General features: G+C 40.0%; 1 protein-coding gene and 1 pseudogene across 2 annotated transcripts in view; both read left to right on the forward strand.

Moving 5' to 3' along the window:
• The first annotated feature begins 2,733 nt into the window (after positions 1-2,733).
• Positions 2,734-22,107, forward strand: part of TMPRSS12 (transmembrane serine protease 12) — a 38,728-nt gene continuing 19,354 nt past the window's right edge. The window contains exons 1-3 of the mRNA XM_029206707.1: positions 2,734-2,941; positions 3,637-3,835; positions 17,529-17,797. Coding sequence (XP_029062540.1) covers positions 2,734-2,941; positions 3,637-3,835; positions 17,529-17,797 — 676 coding nt within the window. The remainder of the gene's footprint in view (positions 2,942-3,636; positions 3,836-17,528; positions 17,798-22,107) is intronic.
• Positions 7,137-7,804, forward strand: LOC114885910 (annotated as a pseudogene). The gene has a single exon (XR_003791211.1). The product of XR_003791211.1 is annotated as a 39S ribosomal protein L47, mitochondrial pseudogene (transcript).

Below are 22,107 nucleotides of genomic sequence, written 5' to 3' on the forward strand. Positions count from 1 at the left end.
ATGCCATACCCAATCTGATCACATCCCTCCCCCACAGAAACACACCCCAACTGTGTCTCCCCCCTTTCAAGTATCATCTTTCACTCAACTATTTGGGGAACAGTCAATTTGTTTCCTGTTCTGCCCCTGGGTTAGGTCAGTTCATGCTGCAACTTGTTTATCCAATACCACCTGCTTCCTTCCCACTGATTTCAGCTCAGCCCAGGAGCTTCTGTTCTCTTTCCACTTGTTACCACCTGTAAGCCTCAACTAATAGGCTCCTTTGATTTAATGCAGCCAACCATGACAAACTAGGAGGATGATATGAGAACAGCGCTGTCCTTTTGCTGACCCCTACTTTCATTCCCCACCATGTGACCAGCCTCCTAGACTACCACAAGCCCACACTGTGCCCTTGTTACTGAAGGAGTCAGGTTAACTGAGGAAACCTTTAGCACAGCTCAAGATAGCAATGATAAAACAATTTAAAACCAAACATTACACATCATTGTTCTTAAAAACCATGGGTCAACCCACCACAGTGAAACTCTCACAGATACCATTTTGGCTTGGGCCTGGCCTTCTGCCATGTTGTTGGGCGGCCTGCCTCTTTCCTCTCTCTCCTCCTTTGCACACTGAAAAATTTCTCTTCATTATGCTGTGCATACTTATACCCCTAAGTACAAAGCAGGGTCCAAGCCTACTACTGCATATCCAAAACCATAGTAAATGGTTCTGCTAAAGGGAAGAAGGGTCATACACAATCCTGGACTCCAAAAAGAATCAAATCAAATACAAAACCAGGAAGAAGCCTTTAACTTAGTTTTTTCTCTTATATATCCTGATCAAAAATTTTAAGGCATGGTTTCTCTCTTCAGTCTCTGAAAGATAACAGAAAACAGTAAAAAAAAAAAAAAAAAAAAAACCAACTAAAATTATACACACACATTGTATTCTTATTACTATGGTGGTTAATTTTATGTGTCAACTTGATAGGGGTAAGGGACGCCCAGATCACTGGTAAAATATTATTTCTGGGTGTGTCTGTGAGGGTGTTTCTGAAGGAGATTACCATTTGAACTAGTAGACTGAGTAAAGAAGATCTGCCGTCACCAGTGTTGGATGGGTATCATTCACTCCAATCCACTGAGGGCACAAACAGAACAAAAAGGTGCACAAAGGGCAATTTCTCCTTTCTTCTTGAGTTGGGACATCCATCTTTCCTGCCCTCCCACATCAGAGCTCCTGGTTCTCCGGGCTTTCGTTTGGGACTGAATTATACCACTGGTTTTCCAGCTTCCAGATGGCATATCATGAGACTTCTCAGCCTCCATAATTGTGAGAGCCAATTCCCATAAATAATCTCCTCTTATATATCTCTATATATCCTATTGGTTCTGTTTCTCTGGAGAAACACAAATACATATCCATACCTTTGCTTAGTCTGTCTTTACTACATCTCCTTCCTCTTCTTGATCTTCCCCCTCTACCTAGGTCCAGCTCACATTCCCCTCCTGCAGGGAGCCTTCCCAGACTGCCACAGCCCACACCAATCCCTTGTGTCTGAATTCACGTTAGGCTTGGGTGTCATGGTTTCCTTCTTTGTTCTCCAAGTGAATTACCCCTGATTTTCTCTTCTAGCCAAGTTATAAAGTTCTCTGGGTCAGAGGGCCAGGTCTTAACACACCTCCCATGATATGATACTTATTTTGGTGTATGGTACGTAGTATGAGGTTAATACCTACTTGTTCAGTGGATCGATTAACTGGAGCCACTTATCTGTGCTCTTTTCCCACAGTGTTTGTAATGTCAAGGGGCATCTTGGGGGTTCTGATGGTGCAAGGAATAATGTACCTCTCAGGCTGGGGACTGGTGTGTGTGTGTGTGTGTGTGTGTGTGTGTGTGTGTGTGTGTGTGTGTGTTTGGGGTGGGGGTGGGTGCAGTGACCTTTAGTCAGGCTTTGTCCTCAACTTCCAGGCAGGTTCTTAAATTCTGGGGTGGGGGGGTGCGCTTGGAGGCATGAACCCGCACCCCCTGTAGTGGAAGCATGGAGTCTTAACCACTGGACCACCAGGGATGTCCCTGCAGGTCCTTACATTTGATTTAATCAGCTCACCCTGAGGTGACCAGTCGAAGGTAAACTACTACAGAACAATTAATGATGAGATCAATGTGCATTACAGAAATTGGGCTCCCCCAACGCCCACATTGTCTCAAATCCCAACCTCTACACTTGCTTTGCCTTCTGCTTTACGTCTCCCATCCCCAGCTTACCCACTTCAGTTTAGGTACTCTTACTTCAGGAAGCCTTCCTGGCCTTGAAGTCTGAGCCGCTCCAGAGGTTCCAGCAGCTCCCCTCTCACCACAACAGTCCTACTGTACCATCTAAGTGTGTAGATCTGGCTCAGGAAGGTCTCGCCAGTTAGCGAATCCCCAGATCCTGGCTGAGGGCGAGACATTTCATTGGTCGCGTAACTAGAACACCAGCTGAGGCCTTGACTCATCCGGGCACTTCCGCAGCCTCACAGGCCTCAGCCCCCATCAAAACCCCTCGCTTACTTCGCTTGCGTGACGTCGCCCCCCACCCCGCCCCCTGCACCTAGCCAGCCGCACAGCTCCCTCGTCTCCCACCTCGCCCACCTCCTGTGCCAGGCTGCTCAGGCCGAGGGCCCACAGGCTCGCGGGGTGGGGGGAGGGGGCAGGGGGAGCGGGCAGGAAATGCCTGCCGCCATCTTGCCCACCAGGAGTTCCGACATGGGGCTGGGGCTACTGAGCGCAGCGCTGTTGTTTCTGGGGGGCGCTCTCATATGCTCAGAACACTACCCACTCTCTGAAAGGAGTGGGCACGGCTCCTCGCAGGAACAGGCGGGAGGTCGGAGGTGGCCTGAAGCCATGAGTGGGAGGCCCAGGGCACAGAAGGAGCCCCAGGCCCCGGAAGAGGAAGGGTTGAACGCAAAGGGCAGTATCTGTTCGTTCTTCTCTTTGGACAGTCGTCCTTGCCTTTTCCCCACTTAAGTAGTATTTGAATTTGGGGCCCTCCTTTTCTGTTTTTCCAACTGCCTTTAACTAAAAATTTACGGATCCAAGCAGCCCGATTTTAATGACTGTAGTAGTAGTACTAATAGTAAAAATGTCATACACTTCTGTGTCTGTATATGCGCCTCAAAACATTCTGGGCTTTGTCATTCCCATTTTACAGACTAATAATTCATTGGAATTCAAAGATGAAAGGGCTGTTAGGTGACTTTTTCATACTACAGTTAAGAAGAATTAACCCAACAAGTTAAATGGCAAGTATTAGAACTTGTAGCTCTTGGTTGACCAGTCCCAGGCTCTTTTAGTGGCCGTTTCACACAGGGAAAAATGTGATACCTGGCCAGAGAAACCTACCTCATTGTTATACTTCTCAGGAGAAGAGTTTTAAAATTGATGAATTGTGCTGATTTAATGCCTTTCTATTTGTAAGTAAGCAATTAAGGCACGTTTGTCTTAGCTCTCTAAGATCTTTTTTCAAAATATGGGCACGGCTTAGGTGTCCAGCTTGCTTTATGAGTTTTTTAAATAGGAATTTCAAATATTATATTAACGTGTTAAGATTATAAAGTAATACATATAATAATATGTTCAGTCCAAATAATATATCATTTTTATTTTTAGATTGTGGAACAGCACCACTTGCAAATATGTTCAAGGGGTCTCGGATTGTAGGGGGCACAGAAGCTCAAATTGGCGCATGGCCATGGCTAGTTAGCCTACAGATTCAATATGGCAGATATCGTGCTCATGTATGTGCGGGAAGCTTAGTGAAAAACAGATGGGTCCTCACGGCTGCCCACTGCACTAATAAGGACAACAGGTATGTATTCAGAACAGAACTCTTATTTTATTCTCTTGGGGGATATTCTGAAGTGGCAGAGGACCATTTGGCTTCAGCCATGTTCAGTTAAGCGATATGTTTCCAAGTAGCCGTAATGCCTTATACTGAATAACACACTGAATATTTGTTGAAATAAATCCTTTAAGTCAGAGGTCAACAAACGTTTTCTGTAAAGACAGTAAATATTTTAGGCTTTGCAGGCCATACTCAACTCTGTCACAGTAGAACCATAGTGGTCATAGATGATACATCATTGAATGAGTGTGCTGTGATCCAATAAAACTATTTATGAACCCTGAAATCTGAACAAAATCCTATTTTGTCATTTTGGGTTTTCCCCAGCCATTTAAAAGTGTGAAACACATTCTTTGTTTATGGGCTATATAAAAATAGAAGACAGGCCAGATTTGGCCTGTGGGTTGTAGTTTGTTGGACCTTGCTTTAAATAATAAATAGCATTTCTTTTAGCTTTAAGAATTATTGTATTGTAATCATGTATTTGTCTTTCTCACCATTAGATCATGGTGAGACAAGTCCATGAAGACAAGGACTACATGTTTTATTTTGTATTTCTGGTACTAATACAGGAGTTGGCCTACTTTATAGGAGACATAATAAATATTTATTAAGTCTATGGATGATGTCAGTCTTGGAGAAATAGATTTACCACAGTTTAATAGAACTTTATGACCCTCCTAACATTTAAAATGAAGCTCTAAGATAAATACTGTGGAAAACCGTGGTACCTGTCATACAGTCTCTCTTTAGTCTCTAATTTTTATGAGCTATCTGGGAGAAGAATGAAAAGTCTCTAAGAAAAACTAACAACAACTTCAAAATTCAACTGAGGGTAACTGGCCTGATGGGGTTCCTAAGGTTTTACTCTTTTAATCTGTTTACCACATTTAAAAAACATGCATTTCAATTTCATAAGTTGGCCTCTTGAGGAATAGAGATCAGAAAAATGGGAAGCTATTAAGGTATAAACCCAAGGGTATAGAAAAAGATGTAGAAAAAAGCTTCAGAGTTAGAAATCAATTCTGGTCTTTCAGGTGTGGGTGTTTTACAACTCTTTCCTAAAATGCTGTCTTTAAAAACTGCTTTTCAACAGCTTTCAAACCTTAAACCAAGGAAGGAAAAGCCTGCTTGGTATGGTTTGAAGATTCTTGAAAAAGCTCTTCTCACCTATTAAGTCCTGATATTGTGCCTTTACTAGTCTGTTCCTTTTTTTTTTTTTTTTTTTTGCGGTACGCGGGCCTCTCACTGCTGTGGCTTTTCCCGTTGTGGAGCACAGGCTCCGGACGCGCAGGATCAGCGGCCATGGCTCACGAGCCCAGCCGCTCCGCAGCATGTGGGATCTTCCCGGACCGGGGCACGAACCCGCGTCCCCTGCATCGGCAGGCGGACTCTCAACCACTGCGCCACCAGGGAAGCCCTAGTCTGTTCCTTTGACACGTGGGGCGAGCAATGCATTTGGAGAGGGGCGACCTGTATCCTAGTCCTCCTCTGACACTTTGTGGTGCAGTGGCTTTAAGTAAGATTCCAGAACCTACTACATATACCACCTTGGTCAAATAATATAGCTTTGTTATACTGTCATAAAATCTTAGAGTTCAAAGAGGTATTTTAAAGGTGTGGTTCAATTCTCTGTCCTGTATATGAATCCTTCTTAACATATTGAAGTAAAGGGTTCTCTAGTCTGAAATAATTATTGCTTTAATGCATTGAGTCAGGCATTTTTTCAGACACAAGTTCCGCTACTCTTCACAACCACTCTTCACTGTAGGGAGACCCTGACTGGAAAGCAGTGAAATCAGGGATCGAATCCAGGTGTGTCATAATGAAAATCCACACACATAACCATAACTATATCATTTGGCTCTCTACTTGAAACACCTCTTGTGATGATGAACTGCTACCTCGGAAAGAATTTCATTTAAATTTTGTGCAGCTTTATTTCTTAGAAAGCCTTTCCTTATGTTGAACTAAGTGTCTTGATTTTCATTCTGCCTTCTGAAGCCATATATATTAAACCTCATTACTCTCCCAAGCCTTTGAAGATAATATTCCACTTAACAGTTCTCAAGGCTAAATCTTACTGATATTTTTACCCCTTTACTCAACAAACATTTACTGAATGTATATTATATACTAGTCGCCATTACTGAGGCATAGTCTGTATTTTTCAGGAGTACCTCCTGTCTCAGAAGACTCTGTCACTTCTATTCCTGTTCCCCCTCATTTCCTAAACCTTACACCATCAGTTATCCCTTATTCCTTCTTACAACATGAAAGACCCACTCTGAGATTAGGTACTGTTTAAGAATGTTACATATAACTCTGTATTTAAAAAAAGCCCTCCCAGTAGCCCTCTGAGATAGCTGTTATCTCCATTTCACACCTGAGGAGTCAGAGATCAGAGATATTTGGTAATTTTCCCAAGACCACATTGCTGTAAAGTGGCAACCTATTGATTTAAACCTAGTCTCAAGTCTATAGCTGTTTCATTACACCTCATTGTCTCTTTAGTATTTTTCAATATTTTCCTCTTGCTTCTTCCCTACAGCCTTCAAACATGTTTAGGTCACCTCATCGTTATTTAGCAAACAAACAAACCCTACCTGTTTCTATTCTTCCTTTCACTACTAGACTCCTTGAAAGAAAGACTCCCTTTTGCTTCACCTGCATTGACTCATAAAATCCCAATTGCAGTCTGATTTTTGTAGCCAGAACACACTATTAAAGACCCACCTCTATGCCAAATCCAATGACCTCTACTCAATCCCCATCCTATTTCATCTGTATAACATTTGGCAAAGTTGACTGCTGTTCTACCTCTTTTTTTTTTGGCCGTGCCGCATGGCTTGTGGGATCTTAGTTCGCCAACCAGGAACTGAACCCGGGCCCTCAGCAGTGAAAGCTCAGATTCCTAGCCACTGGACTGCCAGGGAATTCCCTCCGATCTCTTTTCTTGATTTTTAAGACACCACTATTCTCTACCTTAAAAATTTTTTTTTCCTTATTCCTTGAGTCTTTGTCTTCTTTTAAGTGGCAGTATTTTCAAGAGTTCCACCTTCTATCCTCTTGCCTTATCATCTGTACTCTTCCCTAGAGCTGTCTCATCTACTTCTGTTTTAGGAGTCATCATGTCCTGGCAACTCCCAAGTCTCTCCAGCTGAGTTGTATTTTCAGCTCCCTACTATACGTATATACTGGAGTCACATTCCCAGCAAGTCCAAACATGAACTTTTAAACTCTTTCCTCTAGAGAACACTCTCGGCAGCCCTGAAGGCTTTCAGGTCGTTAATAAGTCCTCAGGCCCCTGCTAGCACAGGGAGCTTCATGGACCTGTCAGCAATTAAGGAACAAAAGTAATGAAGATTTACATAAACTTTGGTATGTTCTCCTGAAAGAAACATGCTCCTAACTCTAGAGCAGGAGGCTAAGCGGCAGAGATTGCCAATGCCAAGTCTGAAGCGGTTAGAAAAGGTAGTAGATTCCATGGATACATTAGATAAAGTTGTCCAGGAAAGGGAAGATGCCCTCAGAATTCTTCAGACTGGTCAAGAAAAAGCTAGACCTGGTTCTTGGAGAAGAGACATCTTTGGAAGAATCATCTGGCACAAGTTCAAGCAGTGGCCTATACCTTGGTACCTAAATAAAAGAAACAATAGAAAACGATTCTTTGCAGTGCCCTGCGTGAAACGTTTTGTCAGACTGAGAATTGAGAAACAAGCCTGCATCAAAGCAAGGAAGACAAGTTTAGCAAGCAAGAAAGAAAAGTTTCTTCAGGAAAACTTTCCACATCTTTCTGAAGCCCAGAAATCAAGTCTTATCTAAGATATCTGAACTCTTAATTTACCATTTTGTTTTTCTTGGATTACAATCTATATACAAAAGTGAATACATACTAAGTGGTTTATAAATAACTTGTGTTTTTAGTCAAATGACTATCAACTGGGACTACCCTGGTGGCGTAGAGGTTAAGAATCCACCTGCCAATGCAGGGGACACAGGTTCGAGCCCTGGTCCAGGAAGATCCCACATGCCGCAACTAAGCCCGTGTGCCACAACTACTGATCCTGTTCTCTAGAGCCTGCGAGCCACAACTACTGAGCCCGCTTACCTAGAGCCTGTGCTCCATTGAGAAGCCATCGCAATGAGAAGCCCACACATCGCAACAAAGAGTAGCCCCTGCTCACTGCAACTAGAGAAAGCCTGCGCGCAGAACAAAGACCCAACACAGGCAAAATAATTAATTTTTTAAAAATGACCATCAACTGTTCTAAGTGTTATTATGGCATGCTAAATCTGGAAGTGGTCAAAATCAGGTATAAAGTTTAAAATAAATTCCCATCTTATTAAAAAAAAAATCTTCCCTCTAATTCTATCCCTTCTCTATTTTCTCAGATAACAGCCTCACCAACAGTCCCATTACCTCGACAGTTAGCTGACTCTCTCCGTGCAGTATCTCTTAAATTTGCTTCTTTTTGTCCCCCAATACTACCCACCGATGAGAAGTAGATTCAGAATATCAGTCTCCATATCCCTAGTTCATTACTTACACTATTACTATGGTAACTATCTGAATGAGTGTGAAGTGGTATCTCATTGTGGTTTTGTTGTTTTAATTAATTTATTTATTTTTGGCTGCGTTGGGTCTTCATTGCTGCGCGCGGGCTTTCTCTAGTTGCGGCGAGTGGGGGCTACTCTTCGTTGCGGTTCATGGGCTTCTCATTGCGGTGCTTCTCTCGCTGCGGAGCATGGGCTCTAGGCGCTCCGGCTCAGTAGTTGTGGCTCACGGGCTCTACAGCACAGGCTCAGTAGTTGTGGCACATGGTCTTAGGTGCTCCACAGCATGTGGGATCTTCCTGGACCAGGGCTTGAACCCATGGTCCCCTGCATTGGCAGGTGGATTCTTAACCACTGCGCCACCAGGGAAGCCCCTCATTGTGGTTTTGAGTCACATTTCCCTAATGATTAGTGATGTTGAGCATCTTTCCATGTGATTTCTGGCCATTTGTATTTCTTCTTCTTTTTTTTTAAGGTTTATTTTATTTTATTTTTGGCCACACCATGTGGCATGCAGGATCTTAGCTCCTGGACCAGGGATCGAACCCGTGCCCCCTGCAGTGGAAGCACGGATTCTTAACCACTGGACCAACAGGGCAGTCCTGTATTTCTTCTGTGGAGAAACGTCTATTCAAGTCCTTAGCCCATTTTTGAACTCAGCTGTCTGGATTTTTTGTGGATGTTGAGCTGTAGGAGTGCTTTATATATCCTAGATATTAATCCCTTGTCAAATATATGATATACAAATATTTTCTCCAATTCTGTGGGTTGTCTTTTCACTCTCTTGAAAGTGTCCTTTGATGCACAAGTTTTTAATTTTGATCAAGTCCAATTTATCTATTTTTTTCTTTTGTTGCCTGTGCTTTTGGTGTCATATCCAAGAATCACTGCCAAATCCAGTATCGTGAAGCTTTTCTTCTGTGTTTTCTTCTAAGAGTTTTATAGCTTTATTCTTATATTTTGGTCTTTGATCTATTTTGAGTTAACTTTTGCATATGCTGTAAGGGTCCAATTTCATTCTTTTGTATGTAGATATCCAATTCTCCCAGCATCATTTGTTGAAAAGCCTTTCCTTTCTCCATTGAATTATCTTGGCACTTTTGTTGAAAATCAATTGGCCACATATGCAAGGGTGTATTTCTGGGCTCTCTATTCTTTTCCATTGGTATATATATCTGCCCTTATGCTAGTACCACACTGTTTCAGTTATTGTAGCATTTCAGTAAGTTTTGAAATCAGGAAGTATGGTCCTCCAACTTTATTCTTCTTTTTCAAGATTATTTTGGCTATTTGGGGTCTTTTGATATTCCATATGAATCTTAGGATGGGTTTTTTATTTCTGCAGAAGCATCACTGGGATTTTTATAGGTATTTCATTGAATCTATAGATCATTCTGGGTAGTACTGTCATTTTAACAATATTAAGTCTTCCAATACATGAACAAGGGATGTCTTTCCATTTATTTGTCTTCTTTAATTTCTTTCAGCAATGTTTTGTACTTTTCAGTGTATATAACCTGTTTTTTAATCTTATGGTCTGAATATAAATTGAAATAGGTAAGTAATATAAGTTGATTTAGCCATTCTATGTCTTTTGACTGGAGAATTTAATCTGTTTACATTTAAAGTAATTATTGCTAGGTAAGGACTTACTATCACCATTTATTAATTGTTTTCTGGTTGTTTTGTAGATCCACTGTTCCCTGTTTCTTAGCCTGCTGTCTTTTGTGTTTTGATGTCTTTTGGTATCAGTATGCTTTGATTTCTTTATCAAGTCCTTTTGCGTAATTGTTACAGGTTTTTACCTTGAGGTTATCAAGAAGCTTACATAAACTATCTTAAAATTATAACACGCTATTTTAAGCTGTTAGCAACTTAACTTCAATAGAATTCCTAAACTTTACACTTTTGCTTCTCCTCCACCACACATTTTAGGTTATTGCTGTTATGATTTACATATTTTTTATAATGTGTAACTAATAGATTAGTGTTGTTATAGTTATTTTTACTATATTAATTCCTTTAACTTTTAAAGTTGTAAGTAAATTATGCACCACTATTACCAAATTACAGAATCTAAGTTTGGCTATATATTTACCATTACCAGTGAGTTTTGCACTACCTTTTAATGTCTTTATGATGTTAATTAGTGTCCTTTTACTTTCAGTCAAAGAACTTCCGTTAGCATTTCTTGTAAGGCTAGTCTAGCGGTAATGAACTCTCTCAGCTTTTGTTTGTTCAGAAAAGTCTTTGTCCAACAATATGCTGCCTACAAGGGACTCACTTTAGCTTTAAAGGCACACATAGACTGAGAGTGAAGGGACGGAAAAAGACATTCAAGCAAATGGTAACCCCAAAAAAGCAGGGGTAGTTGTACTTATATTAGACAAAATAGACTTTAAATGTAAATGGTAAAAACAAAGAAAGGTCACCACACAATGATAAAGGGGTCAATCCATCAAGAAGATATAACAATTGTAAATATTTATGCATCCAACGTTGGAGCACCTAGATATATAAAGCAAAAACTAACAGAGTTAAAGGGAGAAATAAACAGCAATTTGATAATAGTTGGGGACTTTAATATCCCACTCTCAACAATGGACAGATCATCCAGATAGAGAATCAATAAGGAAACAGCAGATTTAAATAACACTGTAGACCAAGGTGGACTTAAGAGACATACGCAGAACATTCCAACCAACAGCAGCAGATTATTTCTCAAGTGCACATAGAACATTTTCGAGGACAGACCATATGTTAGGCCACAAAACAAGTCTTAGCAACTTCAAGAAGATTGAAACCATACCAAGGATCTTCTCTGACCACAATGGCATGAAAGTAGAAATCAATAAAAGAGGAAAACTGGAAAATTCATGACTACATGGAAATTAAACAACACTCTCTCCTAAAAAAAAAGAACCAGTGGATCAAAGAAGAAATTAAAAAGTATCTTGAGACAAAAATGGAAACACAACTTATGCAGCAAAAGCAGTTTTAAGAGGGAAGTTCGGAGCACTAAATGCATACATTAAGAAGCAAGACAGGGCTTCCCTGGTGGCGCAGTGGTTGAGAGTCTGCCTGCTGATGCAGGGGACGCAGGTTTGTGCCCCGGTCCGGGAAGATCCCACACGCCACGGAGCGGCTGAGCCCGTGAGCCATGGCCGCTGAGCCTGCACATCCGGAGCCTGTGCTCCGCAATGTGAGAGGCCACAACACCGAGAGGCCCACATACCGCAAAAAATAAAGAAAAAAAGAAGCGGAACGATCCCAAATAAACGACCTACCTCTACACCTTAAAGAACTAGAAAAAGATGACCCTAAAATTAGAAGGAAGGAAATAATAAAGATTAGAGCAGTAATAAATTAAATAGATAACAAAAAAACAATATAAAAGATTAACCAGGGACTTCCCTGGTGGCACAGTGGTTGAGAATCCACCTGCGAATGCAGGGGACATGGGCTCGATCCCTGGTCTGGGAAGATTCCACATGCCACGGAGCAACTAAGCCTGTGCGCCACAACTACAGAGCCCACGCACCCTAGAGCCTGTGCACTGCAACTACTGAGCCCATACGCCACAACTACTGAAGCCTGCGTGCTCTAGGGCCTGCGTGCCACAACTACTGAGCCCGCATGCTGCAACTACTGAAGTCCGTGTGCCTACAACCCGTGCTCCACAACAAGAGAAGCCACTGCAATGAGAAGCCTGTGCACTGCAACGAAGAGTAGCCCCCACTCGCCACAACTAGAGAAAGCCCGCACGCAGCAACGAAGACCCAATGCAGCCAAAAATAAATAAAATAATAATAAAAATAAAAGATTAACTGAAATAACAGTTGGTTCTTTGAAAAGATAGACAAAACTGACAAACCCTTAGCTAGCTTTACCAAGGAAAAGAAGAGGGAGGACCCAAATCCACAAACTTATAAATGAAAAAGGAGACATTACAACTTATACCACAGAAATACAAAGGGCCGTTAAGAGGCTACTGTAAACAACTAGATGCCAACAAACTGGAAAACCTAGAAGTAATGAAAAAAATCTTAGAAACACACAACCTACCAAGATTGAATCAGAAAGAAACAGAAAATCTAAATAGATCAATTACTATTAAGGAGTTGAGTCAGTAATCAAAAATTTCCCAAAGAAGAAAACCCCAGGACCAGATGGCTCATTGGTGAATTTTATCAAATGTTTAAAGAAGAATTAACACCAATCCTTCTCAAACTCTTCCAAAAAATTGAAGAGGAAGGAACCTCCCAAAACTCATTTTACAAGGTCCAGCATTACCAATACCAAAGACAGATAAGGACATTACTAGAAAAGAAAACTACAGAACAATATCCTTGATGAATATATATGCAGCATTCTCAACAAAACACTAGCAAACCAAACTCAGCGGCACATTAAAAGGATGCATTGTTCACCATGATCAAGTGGGATTTCTCCCTGGGAGGCAAGGATAGTTCAACATGTGCAAATTAATCAATGTGACACATTACATTAATAGAATGAAAGAAAAGAATCATATGATCATCTCAATAGCCACAGAAAAAGCATTTGACAAAATTCAACATCCATTCATGATAAAATACTTAGGAAATTAGGCATAGAAGGAACATATCTCAACATAAGAAAGACCATACATGACAAGCCCACAGCTAACATCATACTCAAAGATTTTCCTCTAAGATCAGGAACAAGACAAGGCTGCCCACTCTCACACTCCCATTCAACATAGTACTGGAAGTCCTAGCTAGAGCAATAAGGTAAGTAAAAGAGGGACTTCTCTGGTGGTCCAGTGGGTAAGACTCCACACTCCCAAAGCAGGGGGCCTGGGTTCGATCCCTGGTCAGGGGACTAGATCCCACAGGCATGCCGCAACTAAGAGCCCACATGTCACAACTAAAGATCCCGCATGCCACAACTAAGACCTGGCACAGCCAAAATAAATAAATAAATAAATATTTTTTAAAAAAACACAGCAAGTAGGGCTTCCCTGGTGGCGCAGTGGTTGAGAGTCCGCCTGCTGATGCAGGGAACACGGGTTCGTGCCCTGGTCCAGGAAGATCCCACATGCCGCGGAGCGGCTGGGCCCATGAGCCATGGCCACTGAGCCTGCGTGTCCAGAGCCTGTGCTCCGCAACGGGAGAGGCCACAACAGTGAGAGGCCCGCGTACCACAAAATAATAATAATAATAAGGCAAGTAAAAGAAATAAAAGGTATGAGAACTGGAAAAGAAGTAAAATTGTTTCTATTTGCAAGTGACATGATTTTATATATAGAAAATCCCAAGACACAACCAAAAAACCATTAGAACTAATCAAAGAATTCAGTTGCAGGGTACAAAATTAGCACACAAAAATCAATAGCATTTCTATACACAAACAATGAATTCTCTGAAAAAGAAATAAAAGAATTGATTACATTTACAACAGCATCAAAAACAATAAAATACTTAGGAATAAAGAAGACACTAGCAAATGGAAAGGTATGTTCACGGATTGGAAGAATTAACATTGTTCAACTGCCAGTACTACCAAAAGCCATCTATAGGTTCATGCAATCCCTATCAAGATTCCAATGGCACTTTTTGCAGAAATAGACAAAACACCCCTAAAAATTATGTGAAATCAAAAAAGACCCTGAATAGCCAAAGAAATCCTGAATCCAAAAAACAAAGAAACCAGAGGCATCGCACTTCCTGATTTCAAGATATACTATAAAGCTATAGTAATTAGAACAGTATGGTACTGGCATAAAAACAAATAGACCATGGAACAGAATTGAGAGCCCAGAAAAAAACCTCAAGCACATACAGTCAACTAATAATTGACAAGAGAGCCAAGCATACTCAGTGGAGAAAAGAAAGTCTCTTCAATAAATGGTGCTGGGAAAATTGGATATTCACATGCAAAAGAATGAAACTTGACCCCTATCTTGGACCATTAACAAAAATTAACTCAAAATGGATTAACGACTTAAATGTAGGATCTGAAACCATGAAATTCCTAGAAGAAAACACAGGAAAAAAACCTCCTTGACATAGGTCTTGCTAATGATTTTTTGGAAATCACACCTAAAGCACAAGCAACAAAAAAAATAAACAAGTGGGACTACATCAAACTAAAAAAACCACACAGAAAAAGAAAATATGAACAAAGTGAAAAGATAACCTATGGGAAAAATATTTGCACATCATCTATTTGATAAGGCATTAATATCCAAAATATATAAATAACTCATACAACTCAATAGCAAAAAAATAAATAATCCAATTTTAAAAATGGGTAAAGGATCTGAATTGACATTTTTCCAAAGAAGATATATGAATGGCCAACAGGTAAGTGAAAAGATGCTCCACTCACTAGTCATTAGGGAAATGCAAATTAAAACTGCAATGAAATATCACCTCACAATGGCCATCATCAAGGGGAGGATGTGGAGGAAAGGGAACACTTGTGCACCGCTGATGGGAGTGTGTAAATTGGTATATCCACTATGGAAAACAGTATGGAGGTTCCTCAGAAACTTAAAAATAGTACTATCACATGATCCAGCAATTCTACTTCTGGGAATATATCCAAAAGAAATGAAAACACTAACTTGAAAAGATATCTGCACCCCATTTCATAGCAGCATTATTTACAACAGCTAAGACATGGAAATAATCTAAGTGTCCACTGATAGATGAATGGATAAAGAAGACGTGGTGTGTGTGTCTGTGTGTGTGTCTGTGTGTGTGTCTGTGTGTAATTCAGCCATAAATAATGAGGAAATCCTACCATCTGTAACACTGAGGATGGACCGTGAAGGCATCATGCTAAGTGAAATAAGTCAGACAAAAAAAGACAAATACTGCAGGATCTCAGTTATAAGTAGAATCAAATAAAAATAAACAAACAAAAATTCCCCACCAAATTCAGAGAAAGAGATGGGATTTGTGGTTGGTTACCAGAGGCAGGATGTGGGGGGAGGGGATATTGGAGGAAGGTGGTCAAATGGTACAAACTTCCCTTATAAGATAAATAAGGACTAGGAATGTAATGTACAACATGATGACTATAGTTAACACTGCTGTATGATATAGGAAAATTGTTAAGAGAGTAGATCTTAAGAGTTCTCATCACCAGCTTTCCTTTTTATTGTATCTATATGAGATAATGGATGTTAACTAAACCTATTGTGGTAATCACTTTACAATATATGTAAATCAAACCAACATGCAGTACACGTTAAACTTATACGGTGATGTATGTCAATTATTTCTCAATAAAACGGGAAAAAATTTTAATTCAAGAAAGATAAATTGTATACATTTGGAAAAGAAACATCTTTTTTTTTTTTTTTTTTTTTTTTTTTGGGGTACATGGACCTCTCACTGTTGTGGCCTTTCCCGTTGTGGAGCACAGGCTCCGGACGCGCAGGCTCAGCGGCCATGGCTCACGGGCCCAGCCGCTCTGCGGCACGTGGGATCCTCCCGGACCGGGGCACGAACCCGCGTCCCCTGCATCGGCAGGCGGACTCCCAACCACTGCGCCACCAGGGAAGCCCAAACATCATTTTTTTTAAAGCAGCTTAAAGCATTTAAGCTACAATTTCTTTTTAAACACAATAGAACTAGGACTGTATAAACATTTTTACAAACTTTTTAGAGGTTACCTAGTCCAATTTTAAGATAACTAATTATCTTCTATTTCCTTGGAATAAATTCTAGGAAGTAGAATTGCAGTGTCAAAATCAATGCAACTTTTATAGGCTATTGGTACATGCTGCCAGAGTGCCTATCTATTTATATTTTCCTCAGTGAATAAGAGTAACTTTGTTCCTCTGACTCTTGTCTGCACTGAGCATAATCATTAAATACACACACACACACTCTGCCAATTTGAAGGGTGAAAGGAATTTCGGCATTTGTAAATTTCACATGCAATAAGTATTAACCACTTGGGGTTTTAATTGTTGATTTTTGACCTACAGAAGATTTTTTGGTTTGGTTTGATTTCTGCTTGCTTTTTGCTTTTAAAGACGGCAAGATCCATTAGTTGCTTCTTTTATATTTAGTGTCATGCTTTATAAAGTCCTTTCTCACTGAGATATAGTCCAGTGGAATGTTCCAACTTGCTCAAATAGAATTACAAAAAGGCAAAATTGGGCTTCCCTGGTGGCGCAGTGGTTGAGAGTCCGCCTGCCGATGCAGGGGACACAGGTTTGTGCTCTGGTCTGGGAAGATCCCACGTGCCGCGGAGCGGCTGGGCCCGTGAGCCATGGCCGCTGAGCCTGCGCGTCTGGAGCCTGTGCTCCTCAATGGGAGAGGCCACAACAGTGAGAGGCCTGCGTACCGCAAAAAAAAAAAAAGGCAAAATTGTGTTTTCACAGAGATACAGTCCACTGGAATGCATCAAGTCCTTTCTCATAACAATGTTATGTATTTATATTTTCTTTCTGGTTTAATTTTTAAACTTCTCACCCTAATTTAATATCCAAATGTTTCATTCTAAAATTTCAAAAATTTGTAAAAGTAAATAGTTTAATGAATTCCCATATGCATAATATGCAGCTTCAGTTTATCAACTCATGGCTGATCTTGTTTCATCTTTATTCTTGCCAACTCCCCCTCTAATTATTTTGAAAGAAATCTCAGACATACCACTTTACGTATCTCTAAAAGATAGGAAGTCTTTATTTAAAAGATTCGTGCATTTAAATATTTAATCCATTTGGAGTTTATTTTAGTGTTTAATAATTTTTCAGGGATTTAATTTTAGTTCACTTTTCAAACTAGTTTGTTAGTTAGCTAGTTGTCCCAATACCATTTATTGAATAATTCATCCATTTGTCCATTGGTAAGAATTGCTACCATATATTAAATTCTCATGTACTTGAATCCGTTTGGGACTTTCTGTCCCATTGATCTTTTTCTCTTTTCCTACATCACAATATTTAGGTTTTTACTTGCTATGACTTTGTCACATGAAAGTAGGATTAATTTTTTTGTTATTAAGCTAACATGAGAAAAACAAAAACTAGTGGGAGATTAAGAATATTTACTTAGTTAAATACCTGTTTAAGATAAGAACATTTACTTTCTTTCAGAGATCCTGTAATGTGGAGAGTTGTGATTGGAACTAATAATATAGATGGGCGTCAGCCACACTCCAAGATGATGAAAGTTAAAGCGATCATTATCCATCCAGACTTCGATGTGGAATCTTATGAAAATGATATTGCGCTTTTTCATTTAAAAAAAGCAGTGAGATATAATGATTATATTCAGCCTATCTGTCTACCTTTTGGTGTTTTCCAAAGACTGAACCGAAACACGAAGTGTTTTATAAGTGGATGGGGAAGAACAACAGAAGAAGGTAATTATGATCTGAATTTTGTTGATACAGATTTTCCTGATTATTGGCAGAGGGTGAATATGTATGTCTTTATCTCTTTATATCATGAGTTTGAACAACAGGTCTTTATAAACCAGTGAAAAGGAAATGTCTTTTAAATTTTCTGTGTTTTTTTTCTTGCTTGTGGGAGAGAGAAAATTATCTTCCAAAGCAGAAATAGAGACTTCTTTTGTTATACATGCCAAGATACTTAAACCTTTAGACATTCTCAGAGAGAATGATGGTTCCAAGTATTTCTGTAGTTTCTGAGACTCTTAGGTGATGAAGCAAGCTCTGTAGCAGATTTGCTTATCTTAAATAATAAGCTTCTGGCTATAAGGAATCAAATTTAGTATACTTTTTATTTAGTGCACTGTTTAGTATCAAACAGGTTGATTGCCATGTATTTTCTTTAGTGCACAAAGAGGCACAAATCGTTGACTGAACTAATGGGAGGAATGAAAAATGTAGAAAACAGTCTCTGCCTTTGGTAATAACAACAGCTACCATTTGGGAGCATTTACCATGTTTTAGGCCCCGTTCTAAATATATTACTTTATTTTATCTTATCCTCCCAATATTCCTGTTAGGGAGTTAATGTTATTATTCCCATTTAACAGACCAGGAATTGTGAATCTTAGAGGTTGAGAAGCTGGGACTCAAATTTAAGTTTTTTCTTTATTCTAAAGCCTGAATATTTAAGTACTACATTAAATACAGTCTGCTTCTGAGGGAATTGAAGTCTGTTTAGCAATATATGAGATCAAGTGCTGAGACTCTTTTTTTTCTATTCTCCACCAAACCTAGCCATTTAAATATTTGTGGATTATTTAGATAGGATAGAAATAAAAGTATGAAAAGTCTGTGAATTATTATTTTTCTTTTTTTCTCTGTGAATATTTTCTAAGGAAGATAAGGAAAGTGACATGGTGCAGGAAAAAGAGCATGGGCTTTAGAATCACAGACCTAAGTCTGAATCTCAGCCTGGCCACGTACTGGCTGAATTACCATGGGCAGGTTATTGAATCTTTTACAACAGTTAGAACAATGATGATAGAAGCAACTACTATTTATTCAGGGCTAGGTATTAAATAAAATACTAAGCATTTTAATGTATTTCTCATTTAATGCCCCAACAACACTATAAGAAATATTATAATATGGGTGAATAAACTGAGTTTTAAAGAGATTAAATAAATTGCCCAAAGTTACACAGTTAACTAAGTGAGGAGTCAAAAATTCAAGCCTAGGTTGGCCTGCCTCAAACTCATGTGTTTCCATTATATTATATCATTTTCATGATCTGTAAGATGAGAGCAACAATACCTTATCAGAGAGTTGTTTTGAGGATTACATTGGCTCTCCAGCAACGTGGCAGATTACATGCACACACCAACCTTCCCACTGAAAATTATTAAAGAGAGAAAATGCATAGGTCAAGGACTGAGTGTGAAGACAGGAACTTAGATAACTGGAGCACAAAAGCTGCCTTTCATCTTGAGGGTATTTGTCAAGCTGGTAACATTGAATATTGATTTCTGTGGTTTCATAGGCCTTCAGAGGCTTGAAGAACAAAGCCTGCTTGAGTGTGTGTGGGGAGACACTCATAAAGCTGGAGCTTCAGGGCTGTACTCTAAAACTGAGTCAGACTCAAGACCCAGCTGCATAGTTCATATATACATAGTTCATTTCAAATATGATATAGGTAGACTGAACGTAAAAGGATACGGACTTCCCTGGTGGCACAGTGGTTAAGACTCTGTGCTCCCCAAAAGACAACCCTCAGAATGGGAGAAAATATTTGCAAATGAAGCAACTGACAAAGGATTAATTTCCAAAATTTACAAGCAGCTCATGCAGCTCAATAACAAAAAACCAAACAACCCAATCCAAAAATGGGCAGACCTAAATAGACATTTCTCCAAAGAAGATATACAGACTGCCAACAAACACATGAAAGAATGCTCAACATCATTAATCATTAGGGAAATGCAAATCAAAACTACAATGAGATATCATCTCACACCAGTCAGAATGGCCATCATCAAAAAATCTAGAAACAATAAATGCTGGAGAGGGTGTGGAGAGAAGGGAACACTCCTGCACTGCTGGTGGGAATGTGAATTGGTACAGCCACTATGGAGAACAGTATGGAGGTTCCTTAAAAAACTACAAATAGGGCTTCCCTGGTGGCGCAGTGGTTGAGAGTCCGCCTGCCGATACAGGGGACACGGGTTCGTGCCCCGGTCTGGGAGGATCCCACATGCCGCGGGGTGGCTGGGCCCATGAGCCATGGCCGTTGAGCCTGCGCGTCCGGAGCCTGTGCTCCGCAACGGGAGAGGCCACAACAGTGAGAGGCCCGCGTACCGCAAAAAAAAAAAAAAAAACTACAAATAGAACTACCATATGACCCAGCAATCCCACTACTGGGCATATACCCTGAGAAAACCATAATTCAAAAAGAGTCATGTACCAAAATGTTCATTGCAGCTCTATTTACAATAGCCCAGAGATGGAAACAACCTAAGTGCCCATCATCGGATGAATGGATAAAGATGTGGCACATATATACAATGGAATATTACTCAGCCATAAAAAGAAACGAAATTGAGCTATTTGTAATGAGGTGGATAGACCTAGAATCTGTCATACAGAGTGAAGTAAGTCAGAAAGAGAGAGACAAATACCGTATGCTAACATATATATGGAATTTAAGAAAAAAAAATGTCATGAAGAACCTAGGGGTAAGACAGGAATAAAGACACAGACCTACCGGAGAACGGACTTGAGGATATGGGGAGCGGGAAGGGTGAGCTGTGACAAAGCGAGAGAGAGGCATGGACATATATACACTACCAAACGTAAGGCAGATAGCTAGTGGGAAGCAACCACATAGCACAGGGATATCAGCTCGGTGCTTTGTGACCGCCTGGAGGGGTGGGATAGGGAGGGTGGGAGGGAGGGAGATGCAAGAGGGAAGAGATATGGGAACACATGTATATGTATAACTGATTCACTTTGTTATAAAGCAGAAACTAACACACCATTGTAAAGCAATTATACCCCAATAAAGATGTTTAAAAAAAAAAAAAAAGACTCTGTGCTCCCAATGCAGGGGGCCTGGGTTCAATCCCTGGTCAGGGAACTGACCCCACATGCATGCCACAACTAAGAGTTCGCATGCCAGAACTAAGGAGCCGGCAAGCCGCAACTAAGGAGCACACCTGCTGCAACTAAGACCTGGCAAAACCAAATAAATAAACAAATATTAAAAAAAAAATAAAGTAAGTAAAAGGATGGCAAAAGACACCATGGTAACATTAATCAAAAGAAAAGCTGGAATGGGGGGAAAAAAGGAAAAGAAAGCAGAACTGGCTACATTAATATCAGATAAAGTAGACTTAAGAGCAAAGAAAAGTACCAGGGACAGTGAAGAACATAACATAATGATAAGGGTAAATCCACCAAGGAGACACAGCAATCCTAAGTGTGTAACCATGGAACAGCAGAGATACAGTTTCTTAAAAACATATATGAACATACATACACTTACGATATAACCCAGCAATCACACTCCTAGGCATTTATCCCAGAGAAATGAAAACAAAAGTCCACACAAAAACCTGTCCACAGATGTTCATAAAAGCTTTACTTGTAATATCCCCAAACTAGAAAAACCTAAACGTCCTTCAATAAGTGAATGATTAAATACACTGCAGTATATCCTTAATATGAAACATTACTAAGCAGTTAATAGGAATTTACTCTTGATATACACAGCAACTTAGATGGGTCACAAGTGCATTATGCTTAGTGAAAAGGAGCAATTTTCAAAAGGTCACATACTGTGTGATTCCATTTATACAACATTCACAAGAGGACAAAATTATAAAGATGGAGAAGAGATTACTGATCGCCGTGGGGTAAGAAGGTTAGATAGCATGGAGATCTTTGTGACGATGGAATAGTTCTGTATCTTGATTGTGGTGGTGATTACATGAATCTACATATGCCATGAAATGGTGTAGAACGACACACACACACACACACACACACATTGTTCCAGTGTCAGTTTCTTGGTTTTGATATTGTACTTCAATAATACAGATAGAACCATTATAGGAAACTGGGTAAAGATTACACTGACCCTCACTGTACTTGCTTTGCAACTTCCTGTTAACTATAATTATTAGTAAATAAAGTTTTTTTAAAAAGTGAATCACATATAACAAAAGCATCCTCAACCCCCACCCCACCCCCAGGATTGCTAGGAAAACTGCTTAATGGAAGAC

This window comes from Monodon monoceros, unplaced genomic scaffold, assembly GCF_005190385.1.
Source record: "Monodon monoceros isolate NGI ecotype Baffin Bay Population unplaced genomic scaffold, NGI_Narwhal_1 Super_Scaffold_6, whole genome shotgun sequence".
Classification (NCBI taxonomy): Eukaryota; Metazoa; Chordata; class Mammalia; order Artiodactyla; family Monodontidae; genus Monodon; species Monodon monoceros.